The sequence below is a fragment of the Chroicocephalus ridibundus genome, chromosome 2, assembly GCF_963924245.1.
Source record: "Chroicocephalus ridibundus chromosome 2, bChrRid1.1, whole genome shotgun sequence".
NCBI classification, from domain to species: Eukaryota; Metazoa; Chordata; class Aves; order Charadriiformes; family Laridae; genus Chroicocephalus; species Chroicocephalus ridibundus.
In genome coordinates this window covers 125,315,494-125,328,668 of record NC_086285.1, presented here as the reverse complement: position 1 = coordinate 125,328,668, position 13,175 = coordinate 125,315,494, and the positions used below count along the sequence as shown (strand labels likewise).

Genomic DNA, 13,175 nt, shown 5'->3' with positions numbered 1-13,175 from the left:
AGCAAAAACTCTGTTTAACAGAACTCTGATTTGTTCATGGCAGTGCTGTAGATAAGAAAGTCAGCCAAGCCTTATAGGCAGCATCCCAAAGCAGTGAAAGCTGCCAAGCTTCACTGTAACTGAAGAAATGTTGAGTTGAATGTTGTCAGGTGTTGTACTGGGATTTGCTGCTGTGAGCCAAGTAAAAAAAAAAATTATTTTCCAATGATAGTCGGCTGTAGAGTTCATACAGTGGCTACGTGTATGTGACAAAGTTTTTAGAAAAATTCATTCCTTCTGGATGAAGTTTGAGATGTATCGGATATTAATACTGGCTATTGAAGTTTATGAACTATTTCTTGCAGCAACAAGGTGCTAGATTTTACTTAATATTTTTTCAAAGAAAACCATAAATCCTTTCTATGAGCAACAGTAACCTCTTCTCTTAATTTTAAAGTGCTTGGGGAAAAGGTAAAGTTATTTGTTGAAAGAGTTTGTTTATTTTACAAAAAGGTAAGTTACTTCTATTATGGTGTTAACAGCTGAAGGAGAAAGATGCAGGGATTCGAAAAATGTCAGAAGATACCAGTGTAATGAAGAATATATGCAGCTTCGACAATAAAGCTCTATCCTGTATATCTTGCCTTTGGTATTTCATGCAGTGACAAGGAGGATTTACAGTCCTTGCAACTTTTGTTGCAACTTAGGTCAACTTAAAAGCAGTTGTATAACTTTCACTTGCTGATGAAAATTAGAATAGATGCTTCTGTGATAATTAATCTATCTCTTGCTCTGTTGTCAAAAAAAATGACAGATTCCTCCATTAAATTCCTTTTTTGGGGAAAAGTGGATTGGGCTCAAAGTGGAAAATGGGGAGGTAGAGGAAAATGAGTCCTTTAACAGCTTAATTTTAAAAAAAAAAATGGAGGAGGGCTGTTAGGAAGTGAGCTATTTCAGTATTTATTTAACAGCCTGGCTATCGCACGTTGTTGATAAATGTACTAATTACTGTATGGCTTGTAAGGTTCCTTTAGACACATTTGTATGCACACACCTAGGAAGTCTGGTGATGCTTTGAGGCCTTTTCTGTTTTGCATAGTACATAATCATAACTGCTTAAGAAATTTTCTTTGGTGTTCCCTGATGTGGCAGAAAAAAGCAGATTATTTTCAAAGTAGTATTGCCATAATACAGACATCTAAAGTATTTATCCTCAACTTTTTTCATAAGTGGAGATATAAAAAATATTTTTCTGTCTTTATCTGGACTGGCTTTTCTTAAAAATCCTAATTTGAAATGTGTCCCTTCTTTGTTTTTTTTTTCTTCCCATTAGATTTGAGTTCTGTGAACCTGCCTTTGTGGTTGGTAATTGTTTGGAAATAGCCTCAGACAGTCATCAATATGACCGGATTTACTGTGGAGCTGGAGTCCAGAAAGACCATGAAAACTACATGAAAATTTTACTGAAAGTTGGAGGCATTTTAGTAATGCCTATAGAAGATCAGGTGACTTAGTGACAATTTCCCCTTTTTGTCTTTTAGCATGAGAAATATATAATAGAAAGAATGCCTTTAAATGTGTATTTGACTAAGTTAATGTTCAACTAATGATGTCTTGATTCAGTGTGTTGCTGCAGTTAAACTGATACTAATCTTTTTAATGAAGTCTTGAACTTTTTTCCCTTAAACCTGTAGGAAAGCATCAATATCCTGGTTCCAACAAAGTCTGTGGCAAAACTGTGTCTTCAGTGAATCTAGAACTCCATTCATAGTATTCTCAGTGTATCATACCAGTCCCAAAACTGCTTTGAAATCTCCCTGCTACACAGACTTTTTCAGTCAGTACTTAAAAACCACCCCCTAAACAAGAGGATTTATTTCAGAGATATATGAAATAGCTGTGATTAGTGGGATATTGTAAAGGGAGGAAAAAACCTGAAGGAAAAGATATGACTTATTTCCAGCAGTTTTCAGTGTTGCTTTTTCACGTTAGATTAAACTTTTTTCAGACAGGTTTATTTTAATAATACTTCACACTTTTATCAGTCCAATCCTTAGACCTCAAAAGGCTTTACAAAGGTTAAGTATTATTCTCCCTGTTTTACTAATAGGGAAACTGAGAAAGACAGATAATGTGATTTAAGTTGATGTCCTCCTAAATACAGGTAATTATGAAAATGCTTTTTGACAAACATGCTGTTTATTTTATCTTCCAGAAAGAATTATCACATTATGTATCTGCTTTCTCAAAATACCAAACTGATTAAAACAGCCTGCATGATTCAGTTCCATAAATATTTTTTCAGTATTCATTGGACTAAGATACTGTCAGTTGAAACTGATGGAATCCAACTTAAAAATAGTCACAACTTGAAAGCGAAACTAAAACTCTGAATATTTCTGTCTTACACGCAAATGGTTAGGGGACTAGAGCATGTAAAGTCTAAGAAGCAGATGAAAGATCTGGGTTAATCTCACCTGCAGAGAAACAGCTAAGGGAAGATTTAATTCCTGACTTGTCTTCCTAAAGGGGTGGAGAATTTACCTAGCAGACAGGAGTCCAATTCTTGTCACGGGTGCACAGCAAACTGAAAGAAGAATGTTACAAATGGCAGGAAGGGGGCGTTCTGCCTGCATACAGGGAGAAGAGTTTTCTATAATGAGTGGTTGAACACTGCATACAGCAGTTTGTGTAGGCAGGTTGGGGAATTTCAGTCCTAAGAGATCTTTTCTTTAACTTCATCAGAAAAGCTTCTGAGTTGCCCCCTTCAGCTTTGAAGTTGGTATTGTTTAAGCAGGAAGCAGGACTCCGGAGGTTGCTTCCAATCTAAAGTATTCTGTGATCTTTTGGAAAAAAATCAGAAAAAGCAAAACTTACTTTGGCAAAAGTAAGAGATGCAGCTTGAAAATTAAGGCCCAAAGCGCCTTATTCAGTATTCTAGTGACCAAGTAATATTTCAAGGAATATGAAAGTCCTTTCTGTTCATATAACAGCCTTTATAAATTCATGTTCAAGCAAATCAAAACAGCAGTGTGTTTGAACGCAAGTCTGAAAAGTATTGAGTATGACAAAACTGTAACTAATTTATTTTGTTTTTATGCAGCTAACACAAATCTTGAGAACAGGACAGAACACCTGGGAAAGTAAAAATATCCTTGCTGTTTCGTTTGCTCCACTAGTGCAACCAAACAGAAATGACAACGGCAAACATGACACTGTGGGACTGCGTAAGTGGCATTTGTGCTCACTCCCTTTGGCTTCATGAGTTTTTATTGTGCCTGCTGGTGGTGATCTGGAAGTAGGGAGACTATGCTATACAGACATAATAGAACAGGAATATACACCTGTTGCACCTGTGTGGCGTATTGCAAGCAAGGATGAACTCTGTCTTTGGATAGACTGTAGGCTACGTGATAAAGGTCAAGCACCGCTAGCATTGGTAAAGCAAATATTCTACATTTCAACAAAGTTTTATATTTGAGCAGGATCATAAGATGTTTGCATAGCTTCATGCTTAACTTAGTGTGGGATGTAAACTTGTGTTAACCCACAGTATACTTACGATGTGTACTAAAAACTGATTATGAGCCTGCTACATCACTGATAAGTCACAATGATAGATTTTATTGAAGTCTGATTTCCGTTTTTATTTAATCATAATGAAGGAGAAAAGATGAAACCTCTTGGAGTCAGTAAAATTCTGCTGTATTTTTAGGTTTGGTTAGACTCAAATGTAATTTTCAAATGTCAAGCAAGCTTGAGATGATCACTAATCAAAACAAAAGTGAGTCATAGTTCTTGGTCAGTTTGGCTTAAATCCATGAATATCAGTAGAACTTTAAGGCTACTTCTGTTATTTGAATTCCTCCTTAGGTATTCTCCTGAGTAGTTCTGTATTCAAACAGCTTTTACATTACCTGTGTAGGAAAGCTTTCTGACTGTCTTAATGTAGGACTTCTAACTGTCCTTCCTACCTATTAAGCACTTTTCTAAAAAAAAAAAAAAAAAACCAAAAAAAAACCAAAAAAAACCAAAACAAATGGTCTGAAGCTTTCTAAAAGGTCAGTTTCTTTATGCTATCTCTGTGTGTGTCTGGGATTGCTGAACAGAAGTGCAAGAGCTTTAGGTCTTGACTTCTTTTAGATATTATGAATGGTTGACAGTTATCAATTAACAGTTATGGTCTGGGATGTGACTGTGAGGACCTTACTTTGTCTTTAAAGCTTTTAGATGCTGTTGTCTTCAAACTCAATTAGGATATAATTAATCATAACTAGCACTAAAAATAACATGGTTGGTTTATATTATCTTACAGGATAAGAAAACTGAGACCTTTCTGCTTTTAGACCTTTTTCAGGATGCAGTGTTTCGAAGTTTTGTTCCATTCTCTTTTGAAGGAAATACTACTTTTTTTTTCTGATTTTATGAAGTCTCTCTTACGTAGTTCTGTATATGGGATGAGTGACTGCCTTGCATTACTTCAACTTCAATATCATATACTTTGTGCCTGCATTTAGTATGATTGGCATACAGTCTGCAATCATTGCTTGTTTAGCCCTATCTTAATAAATGTGCTTTGAATGATTAGGTAGGGTTTTGTTCTTGGATTTTGAGTTAGTCTTACATTAAACAAATGGGGCTTGGTGTTGGCTTGGTTGGTTTGTTTTTGGTTTTTTCTTTCCTTTTGGCATCAGCTGAAATCAGTATTGCCAGTCATAAACATCCTTTCTGTCTCAAATATGAGTAACTAACATGCAACTGTAGTCAGTGTAGGAAACAAAAGATTTTGTTTGAAATGCAGAGTGTTTTTAAGCTGAATGCAATATTCAAAGTGTATTTATCAAAATTATTTCTTCACATCTCCCTTACTGCAGTCCCCATTAACTTTATGCTACTTCATAAAGGAACAAAAATGACAAGCAAGAAAGTCGTACACCAACCAGAACTCTGCAGCCTGTTCATCTTTTGTTTTTGTTTTCCTTGGAATTAGTCAGCTGTGGCTCATCTAGTGCAGGCATCCACCAGCACTTAGTCATCACCCACCTGTCCATCATTGAAAAATACATGGCTTTTGGCTTTCTGTTAGTTGCTTTTTTTTATCTTCAGGACCTCAGTAATTTTAATTCCTTTGCTGCTGCAAAGATGTGGGTGACTTTAACTTTTTGGTCAGCTGTGAAGATGACATGGCCCTCCTCGTCAGTTGGGTTCAGTAGGAAGTAGGGAAAAGCATATTAAGTAGAAGAGGGAGGCAGAAGAAAAACTTCCCTAAACAAATGTGATACGGAAGTAGACATTTTCCCAGCAAAAGGATCTCGAAAGAGTGCCAGCAGTAGGTCCCAAGACTTGCCAGGTGCTAAAAGGTGACAGTATTTGTTGTACTCTTTCTTAAATTTATTTTAATAATCTGTTCATGCTTTCTGCTTCTCTTGCACATCTACTGGAAGACCTCTTGGACTGTGTATTTTCTTTAAAAGATTAACTGTATTCCAGAAGCCATTTTCAGCTGAAATAGGAGTCCTTTAGATATGTGTGTGGAATAGGAGAAGTCTTTCACTAGTGAATATGCTACAGGGTTTGTCAGGGTGGCTCTATCTAGCCTTGTTTCATTTGCATATTGTATCATGTATGAAAATTTCAGTTGTTCTTGAACATTAGTCTAAGTACTGCCTTGCAGCTAATTTCTTTTGTTAGAGGGAAATTTCACTTAATGAGTATAACTTCCTGTCTCTTTCATTTTAGCTCCGTGTGCTGTTAGGAATCTGCAGGACCTTGCTCGAATATATATCAGACGCACCCTTAGAAACTTCATAAATGAGGAGATGAAAGCCAAGGGTATTGCTCAGAAGGCTCCTCCAAAACGAAAACGGAGGAGATGTCGTAGACGCAGGATTAACACCTATGTGTTTGTTGGTAATCAGCTCATTCCTCAGCCCCTAGATAGTGAAGAAGATGAAAGAATGGAAGATGATAACAAAGAGGAGGAGGATAAAGATCACAGTGAGGCCTTGAAGCCAGAAGAGCCTCCTCGAAATCTGTTGAGAGAGAAAATTATGAGTCTACCGTTACCTGAATCATTAAAAGCATACTTGACCTATTACAGAGAGAAATAACTTGTTTTAAGTAGAAATAATGCCTACTGATAGTTCCTTTATTCTTGAAAATGTAGCATTTATTAAGAAGTAGGTGGACAAATTATTATTAGTCTTTCATCAAGACTGAAGTACAGCGATAAATTGTAACTTGTCTCTATCTTGTCTTTGCTACAAGGAAGACTTGCATTCAACAGTAGAATCCCTTTTTAAAAATTTATTTTTCTTTAAATTTTGAAAATGCTGTTTTAACTCTGATAGATATATATATTCCATTATGCAGCACTAATCAATATTTTGCATGGTAAGTCTTTTTTGATCCCTAACAGATTTGTATTGATAAAAGGATGAGTGAAATTTTATATATGCTAAATAATTGTTAAACATGTGCATCTGACTTGATGAGCAATTTGTCTGTATTTATTATTATTAGGGGAACATTTTAAACATGCAGACACTTAACCTCTAATGTCAGAATCAGACCCTTTTAAAGTTTATTTTACTATGGCTTTGTTGCAATCATTATTACTCTGTTGGTATAGATGTATTCCAACAACTCAAGTGCAATAAATGTATACAGACACTGAATGAGCTGGCTTTAATGAAATACGAAAATACAAGTTCTGAAATGTCAGATGACCGTGCTTCTTCTGCATTTATATCTTTTGCCAAAAGATCTTGAGAAAAGTAACAGCTTCTCTCAGAGCCTTAATGAAACATCATATTGAATAAGAAGCAAAGCAATGCTTACTTCAGCTCTGCTTTTATTTAACTCCATTCTACACTTTCAGTATTTCTAACTAAAGGCGCTTCCTCATTTGTGGGAAGTTTTAGAACAGTACACTTTGTTTATTTCTACAGCTCACAGCATTGAGTCAAAATGTTTGGTAATACAAGATTGTAATTTAGATATCAGTCATCTATATTTACTGCTTTTAAGTAGAGGTAGAATTTCAACAAAGTTTAGTTTGTATTGCTTATCGGGATAGCTATAATAGTAGAAGTTAGAATTTGTTCAGCAAATGCACTTTAGTAAGTGAATTTTATACTTAACATGCATCTCCAAGAAGGTAGACTTGTGCTAGCCTATATTTTGTTTCTCAGCATGGCTCTTAGCACAAAAATATTTATAAAATCATACGCATCTTTTGGAAACCTAAGAGTAGCAGTGCAACTGTGGGGACCCACAATAGTGCTGATTTAAATCCTTCTATGATTTTTCCTCTTCTAGTTGTGAAGTTAACTTGCAGTTCTTATTTTTAATGTTGTTTGATTTTTACCATCTTAATTTCTTCATTCTCAGTTGTAACATAACCATGAGGGAAAACACTGTGTATTAAGAACTTGGCATGATACACATTAAAAGCCACAATCATTGGAAACATCTGCCTGTTGGACCCAGTGGAACACATTCCTCTTGAAATATCTTGCATGATACATTTTGTATTGGTTAACATTTTTTGGTGTAATAACAAAATAATCGCATCTTTCTAAAACAGTAAATGTTCCTAGTCCGATTATTTATAACCAGCCAATATTCATGTGGTCTAACAGTCCAAAACTGACTTGACAAAAATATATAAGCGTTTTGTTGCATCTGTGAAAAAGATAATACACAATCCCATAACGCTGACTCTTCATGGTGCATTTCATGCTGTAGTCCCGTTTTTTTAAGGTACATGATAGTAATGTTTAAGTGGAACTTCATGAAGGCCTGTTGTACCAGCATGTGGAGTTACTTTCCGCAATATATTTACAGTGTAAGTAAACAAAACTATCTGAAGTAAGTATTCTGACTTTATTTTAAAAGCAGGAAAAACTAGTAAGAAATAGTTTTCCAAAGTAATGATACTAATAAAGTAATTGTGATGCTTCAGCTATAAGAATTGAACATAATCTTGTTTGAGATGGATTATTTTAGATGGAGTTTAAATAATCTAAAGTTTGAGATGTTTTTTGTCTCATTTTCTTGGAATCTACATCCATAAGCTCAAGAGTATGAGATTACTAAATATTACTTAAATACTTTAAGGACTTCATACCAGATGCTTTTGAGAATAAATTTCTGCATTCTTTTCACGCCTGTATACTTGGAAAAATGGACAGCGGATGACTTGTCATGATTCTTCAGTATGTAAGTTTTTTTTGGAGTCACTGAAAGAATTTCTTCTGTGTTTTATATGTGGATTTATTTTACACTCTTGAATTTATATTTACATAAATAAAAAAGTAGAAATGCAAAATGAATTAAAACTTAATTTTCGCCATCTCAGTTGATGATGGGGACATTGCTGCAATAAAATGGTTTTTTGGTGGTTTCTGCTTGCTTCAATTTCTGTGTTTCTCTGCAAATATTTTCAGTTATTTGGAAATTCAGATACCAGTTTGTTCATAGGTAGGTCAGTAACTTTTTAATAAACGCTATTCTTGAATTTCAGAACTAGAGAAGTACACCTTCTTGCTAAATGTTGAATTTTTGCAAAGGTTGGAAGATGAGACTTTACTCATGACATGGGATAGCTGTTTTGGGCCCAGTGCTATTTTTGAAGTACTTGTGGAGAGTTAGTCTCTTCTGAAGAGCCCAGAAGCTATACTTGAGTTACGTACTCAAGAACAGTTTCATGGTTTGGTTGGTTTTTTTCCTTCTAAATATTGAAACTGTCTTCACCCTCAACAGAGCAACTATCTAGGTGAAAAATTAATAAGGAAAACTTTGAGGTAAGAATAGCAAGGGTGGTGAGCGACTAGTGAATCACATGTCCTGTTGAAACTCCCTTTTGGGGCAGCCTTATTTTGTTAGTAGTTAAAGGAAAAATACAAGGTGGGGTAGGCTAAGCTGACTAGCAGCAGTGTAACTGTGGTGGTCACTGTAAGGAAGGATGTGATGAATTGGCACTTCCAAGACTGTTTATCTTCTTTGATCTGGAGGAGGACTCGAGACCAGTGCAATCTTTTTCAGAAGACCTGGAGTTTTTAATCCCGTGTTGTTGAGGAAAAAATTAACAGCTGCATCCCAAAAACTTGGGAAACAGTTTTCACTGAAAGCAACCTGAACAGCTCTGTTTAGCTGAGCATTCTCTTGCTTGTTTAGGTTCTGGCAACTTAGTCTATTTTCTTTTTTTTAAAATCCTGACATTTTTTTCTCTAAACTGCTTTTTTTTTAAATGCATCTTTACTTGTCAGTTTGAAAACAAATAGGGAATGTAATCAAATGCGCTATGTTCTGATTAAAGCTGGTTTAACTCATTAAACCTGTATCTCCTCAAGAGTGTCTCCTTCCTCAGTCATATAATTGAGTAAAACTGAAGGCTTCTACCTTTGTGTGATTTACTGATCAGTTATAAAAGATAAAGGAGTTGTGTCCTGTGTTCTTCTTAAAGGTGTGTACAGAACTCCACCTTAATGAGCTGCTAATTAGTTTGACAATAAATGATTCAAGTATGAGGTCCTTTACATAAACTTGTTTTGAGAAGGTCATTGGGTGTAATGAATGGTAAGGCATTAAAGTTGATATTCTTTACTAAAATTAACTTCAGTAAAATCTAGATGTCTGGCTTGATAAATACCTGTCTCTGTCTTCTGTAGCTTCACAGTCACATGTCAAGTTGTTGAATTACTCTGTTCAAGTCAAGCTGGCTTGTTTAGCCCCAGGCTTGCACCATGTTTATGGTTAGTATGGAACCAAGAATTTAATGCTGATTTACCAGTGCTTTTTAACATGATGGTAACATTTTCTTTCTAGAGTCTTACGATTATCATCCTTTGTGTTCTGTGGTGCTTAAAGAGGTTTTCCACGTGAGCTAATGGAACTTACACTTCCCTGTTAAAGCTCTACTGCTGTGAGTTAGGAATCTGTAATACCTTGCCAGCATGTTTTGCAAAATACTTAGTGCTAGAGAGAAGCAAAGAAGGCACTGAATTGTGTTCTCTCTCTCTTCCTTCGTGCATTCACAAGCAGCCATGGTGATCATAGGCTGGAAGGAGAGGAACCAGAGAGCAAAAGTGTATCAGTACATGATAAATGCTGGGTTCCCCTCTGTGAGCCGTTTTGCTAGCCTCTTCCTCCTGACTGAAAAATTACTCATTAGGGTTTCCTGCTGCTCTATTGCTTGCTTGACTGCCCTTCTTCAAACATCTGTAGTATATGCAGATGATCTCTAGTACAGGTGGAGAAAAGTTCTTTGCAGGCAAATAGACCTGTAGGGCTTTTTGTTGGTACACACTTTGGTAGTCTTTTCTCTCAGACATACTTTTGAGTTCTTGCACCAGTATATTCAGTTTGATCAGGTTTCTGTATGCTTTGATTTTGAAGCCTAGTGGCTTCTATTCATGTCACACTTCTGAAAATTTGGCTTCTTAAGGAAACTAACTAGTTCAGGACCTTACTTTAGATTCTTACTTCTGAAATTGTGTTGGTAAATTGCAGATACTGATTGCAAATCTATCTGACAGCCTATGTGTCCAAGGTAGACTCTTTGTGGTCATTTTTACTGAAGCTTTCACTTGATTTCTGGTGAAGATCTGGAGACTCGCTAATCTCTGCTTCTTAGAAGGGGGTAGGTAGTTTTTCTTGGCAATTCTTTGCAAGGTGTTACACTCCATCATTGTTTTAGGCATTGGGTTTTATATATATCACATGCTCTTATAGACAGCAGTCTAAGAATCGTGGTTAGTCTAGATTGAAATATTTTACAAAAGAATAGTGCAGATAGAGTGCTTTTATATAGAGGAAAGAAAATCACAATAATGACCACGGTAATGCAATTAAAATCGTAGCACATGCACTTTTGCTTTTCTGTTCCTTTTCTTGGAATTATGCTCAACCTCCCTTTGTTTCACCCGAGTGTGAAATCCACAGCTTGCAACTGCTGGAGAGGGTAGCAGAGTTCTGCACTTCTGTAGTCCTTCGTGGGAGGAATAATTTTTTTTTTTAATGTTGCTTGTTCCTTACTCTCCTGGGATCAGCTTGGGAGTCATTTGTATATTGGATACTGTGCTTTTGCATCTTGTTTTTTCATATGTGATAATCTGCGTATGTTAGACGCTGTATTTTGTTACGCCTAAGACCAGTTTTGTCAAGCTTAGGGTCTGCCTTTTTTTTTTTTTTTTTAAAAAAAAACCCAACCCTAACCATTACAGAGCTGTGCACAGCTGTGGGATCTCCAGTTCCAAGTGTGGGCCCCATCTCTTGCCATCCCATGCCAGTATTCACTTCAGCTGCCTCCTCCGTCCCCGCTTCTCAGGGCTTCTGTTCTCATACCGGAGCTGCATTTCTTTGCACTGTGGCATTGTGTGAGAATGACAAATATTGTGTTCTGTCAACAATAACGTCTTGTTATAAAATTAGGCTTGCACCACACAAAGGTGTAAACATGAGTGAAACAGGTTACCTATAGACACCAGATCAGCTGTCACAGCTAAACTGAGTAAAAGGTATGGGGAGGTGACAGAAAGCTCAGATGTAGCCAGTCCAGAGGCCTTGCAAACTCAGTACAAAGTGTATGCCCTGCTGTTTGCAGTGTCAGTAACATAGTACAGGATAGCACGAGGGTAAAACCAAGCTTCCATCTCTCTCTACTTGATGAAGTGATCAAAAAGCCTATTTTTTTATTTCTTTATTTTAGGTTTGTGACAGGAGCAGGGATAAAGGAATGAGGTGGGAAATTTATATGGGGGGAAGTGACTGGTAAATAAATAGTAGGAACAGCTTGGTTTATATCACAAAAAATTTAGCAAGAAATTTTGAGTTCTGTTTCAAAATCTTTAATTTCTGCCAGTTCCCAGGCCTGTACAGCAATAGTCTTTGTATAATGTTAGCTTGAAAGGAGATTTTGCTTGGTATTTTAACCACTTTAAATACCTGGGTTTAATCTTCTTAATTTCAGGTTTTGTCCTGGCCTTCAGTGTGTGTCTCTGCTAAATGGCACAGTGTGTGTTCATGCTGTAAGCACTAAGAGCAAACATACAGTGCACTCTTTTTGTACTGTGTTTGCTCTGCATCTAACATTCTGTAACATCGGCTTTCAGTCATATGTTAACAGCAGTGACCTTTTTAGATCAAAACCAAGTCTGTTATTTGTAGGACTTTGGTTGTTCCCCCCCTCCCCCCCCCAACCCTCAACGGGTCGGTTTATTATGAAATAAAAAGGTAGTACATCCCTTAAAAATGCTTTCTGACCTTGCTGGGGTTAGAAAGGCTCAAATATTTTGTGCATAATAAATTATACCGAAAGAGGGCAGTATTGCCTTACGGGAAACTTAAAGGTTGTGTGCTGATAACTGACAGGAAAGCCAATTAAATAACATCGTATCTACACTGATGTTTTTATAATAAAATATTTCGTTAAGTAACTTGCTTAGATATATATCTGAGAAATGTAGAGTCATTGTCTGCATATTTTTGTGATTTTTTCCAAATTTTTTTCTGAAATTTCTTGTTAGGCCTATAGTGTTTTTTTTCTGGGGCCTGCTTTAATGTAACCTGAGACCTTTTCAGAGTTGCTGATGTGGTTATAGCCTTCCATTCATAGAAATTTAAGCTACTGCGCTGTAGAAGGGCCTGTAAGGGCTTGACTAGCTGGGTAATGGGGCATTAGATGTCTTCATCTGCCAGAGGTGCTTTGAACTTTGTACTAATGCTTACTTGAGACCATCCGTGAGGACTCGACGTGTAGGCATGTGAGGAAAGCGTGGGTGAGTGGAAAGCTGCCATGCATGATATCCCTACCCATGCATGACTCTCGTAGACTTATATAACACAGTAGCAGCTGCCGCTGTGCCTGCTGCAGCTAACTGCTGCTCCTTTCCCCGCGCAGTGTGCACTGCAGAGGCAGTGGCTGGACGGGGAGGCAGGAGTCGTGAAGGAAATAACACATTAAACATTACGAAGTGTGTGGCGATTAAGCCTGGCCCCAGCAGGACAACATTTCCCAGAGAATGAGGTATAAAGCTGGATGGGGCTTTGAGCAGCCTGGTCTAGTGGGAGGTGTCCCTGCCCATGGCAGGGGGTTGGAACTAGATGATCTTTAAGGTCCCTCCCAACCCGAACCATTCTCAGTGATTCTTTAACTGGAGGGGGGAGCGCCTTGGAGCACTGGTTGCTGCTTT

At 36.9% G+C, this 13,175-nt stretch overlaps 1 protein-coding gene across 7 annotated transcripts in view; it reads left to right on the top strand.

The window, feature by feature from the left end:
- PCMTD1 (protein-L-isoaspartate (D-aspartate) O-methyltransferase domain containing 1) overlaps positions 1–8,386 on the top strand; it is a 45,395-nt gene extending 37,009 nt beyond the window's left edge. For all 7 annotated transcript variants that reach the window (XM_063326852.1, XM_063326850.1, XM_063326857.1 and 4 more), the window contains 3 exons: positions 1,313–1,484; positions 3,083–3,206; positions 5,719–8,386. In XM_063326852.1, the coding sequence (XP_063182922.1) occupies positions 1,313–1,484; positions 3,083–3,206; positions 5,719–6,089 (667 nt within the window). In that variant the 3' untranslated portion in view covers positions 6,090–8,386. The remainder of the gene's footprint in view (positions 1–1,312; positions 1,485–3,082; positions 3,207–5,718) is intronic.
- The last annotated feature ends 4,789 nt before the right edge of the window (positions 8,387–13,175 follow it).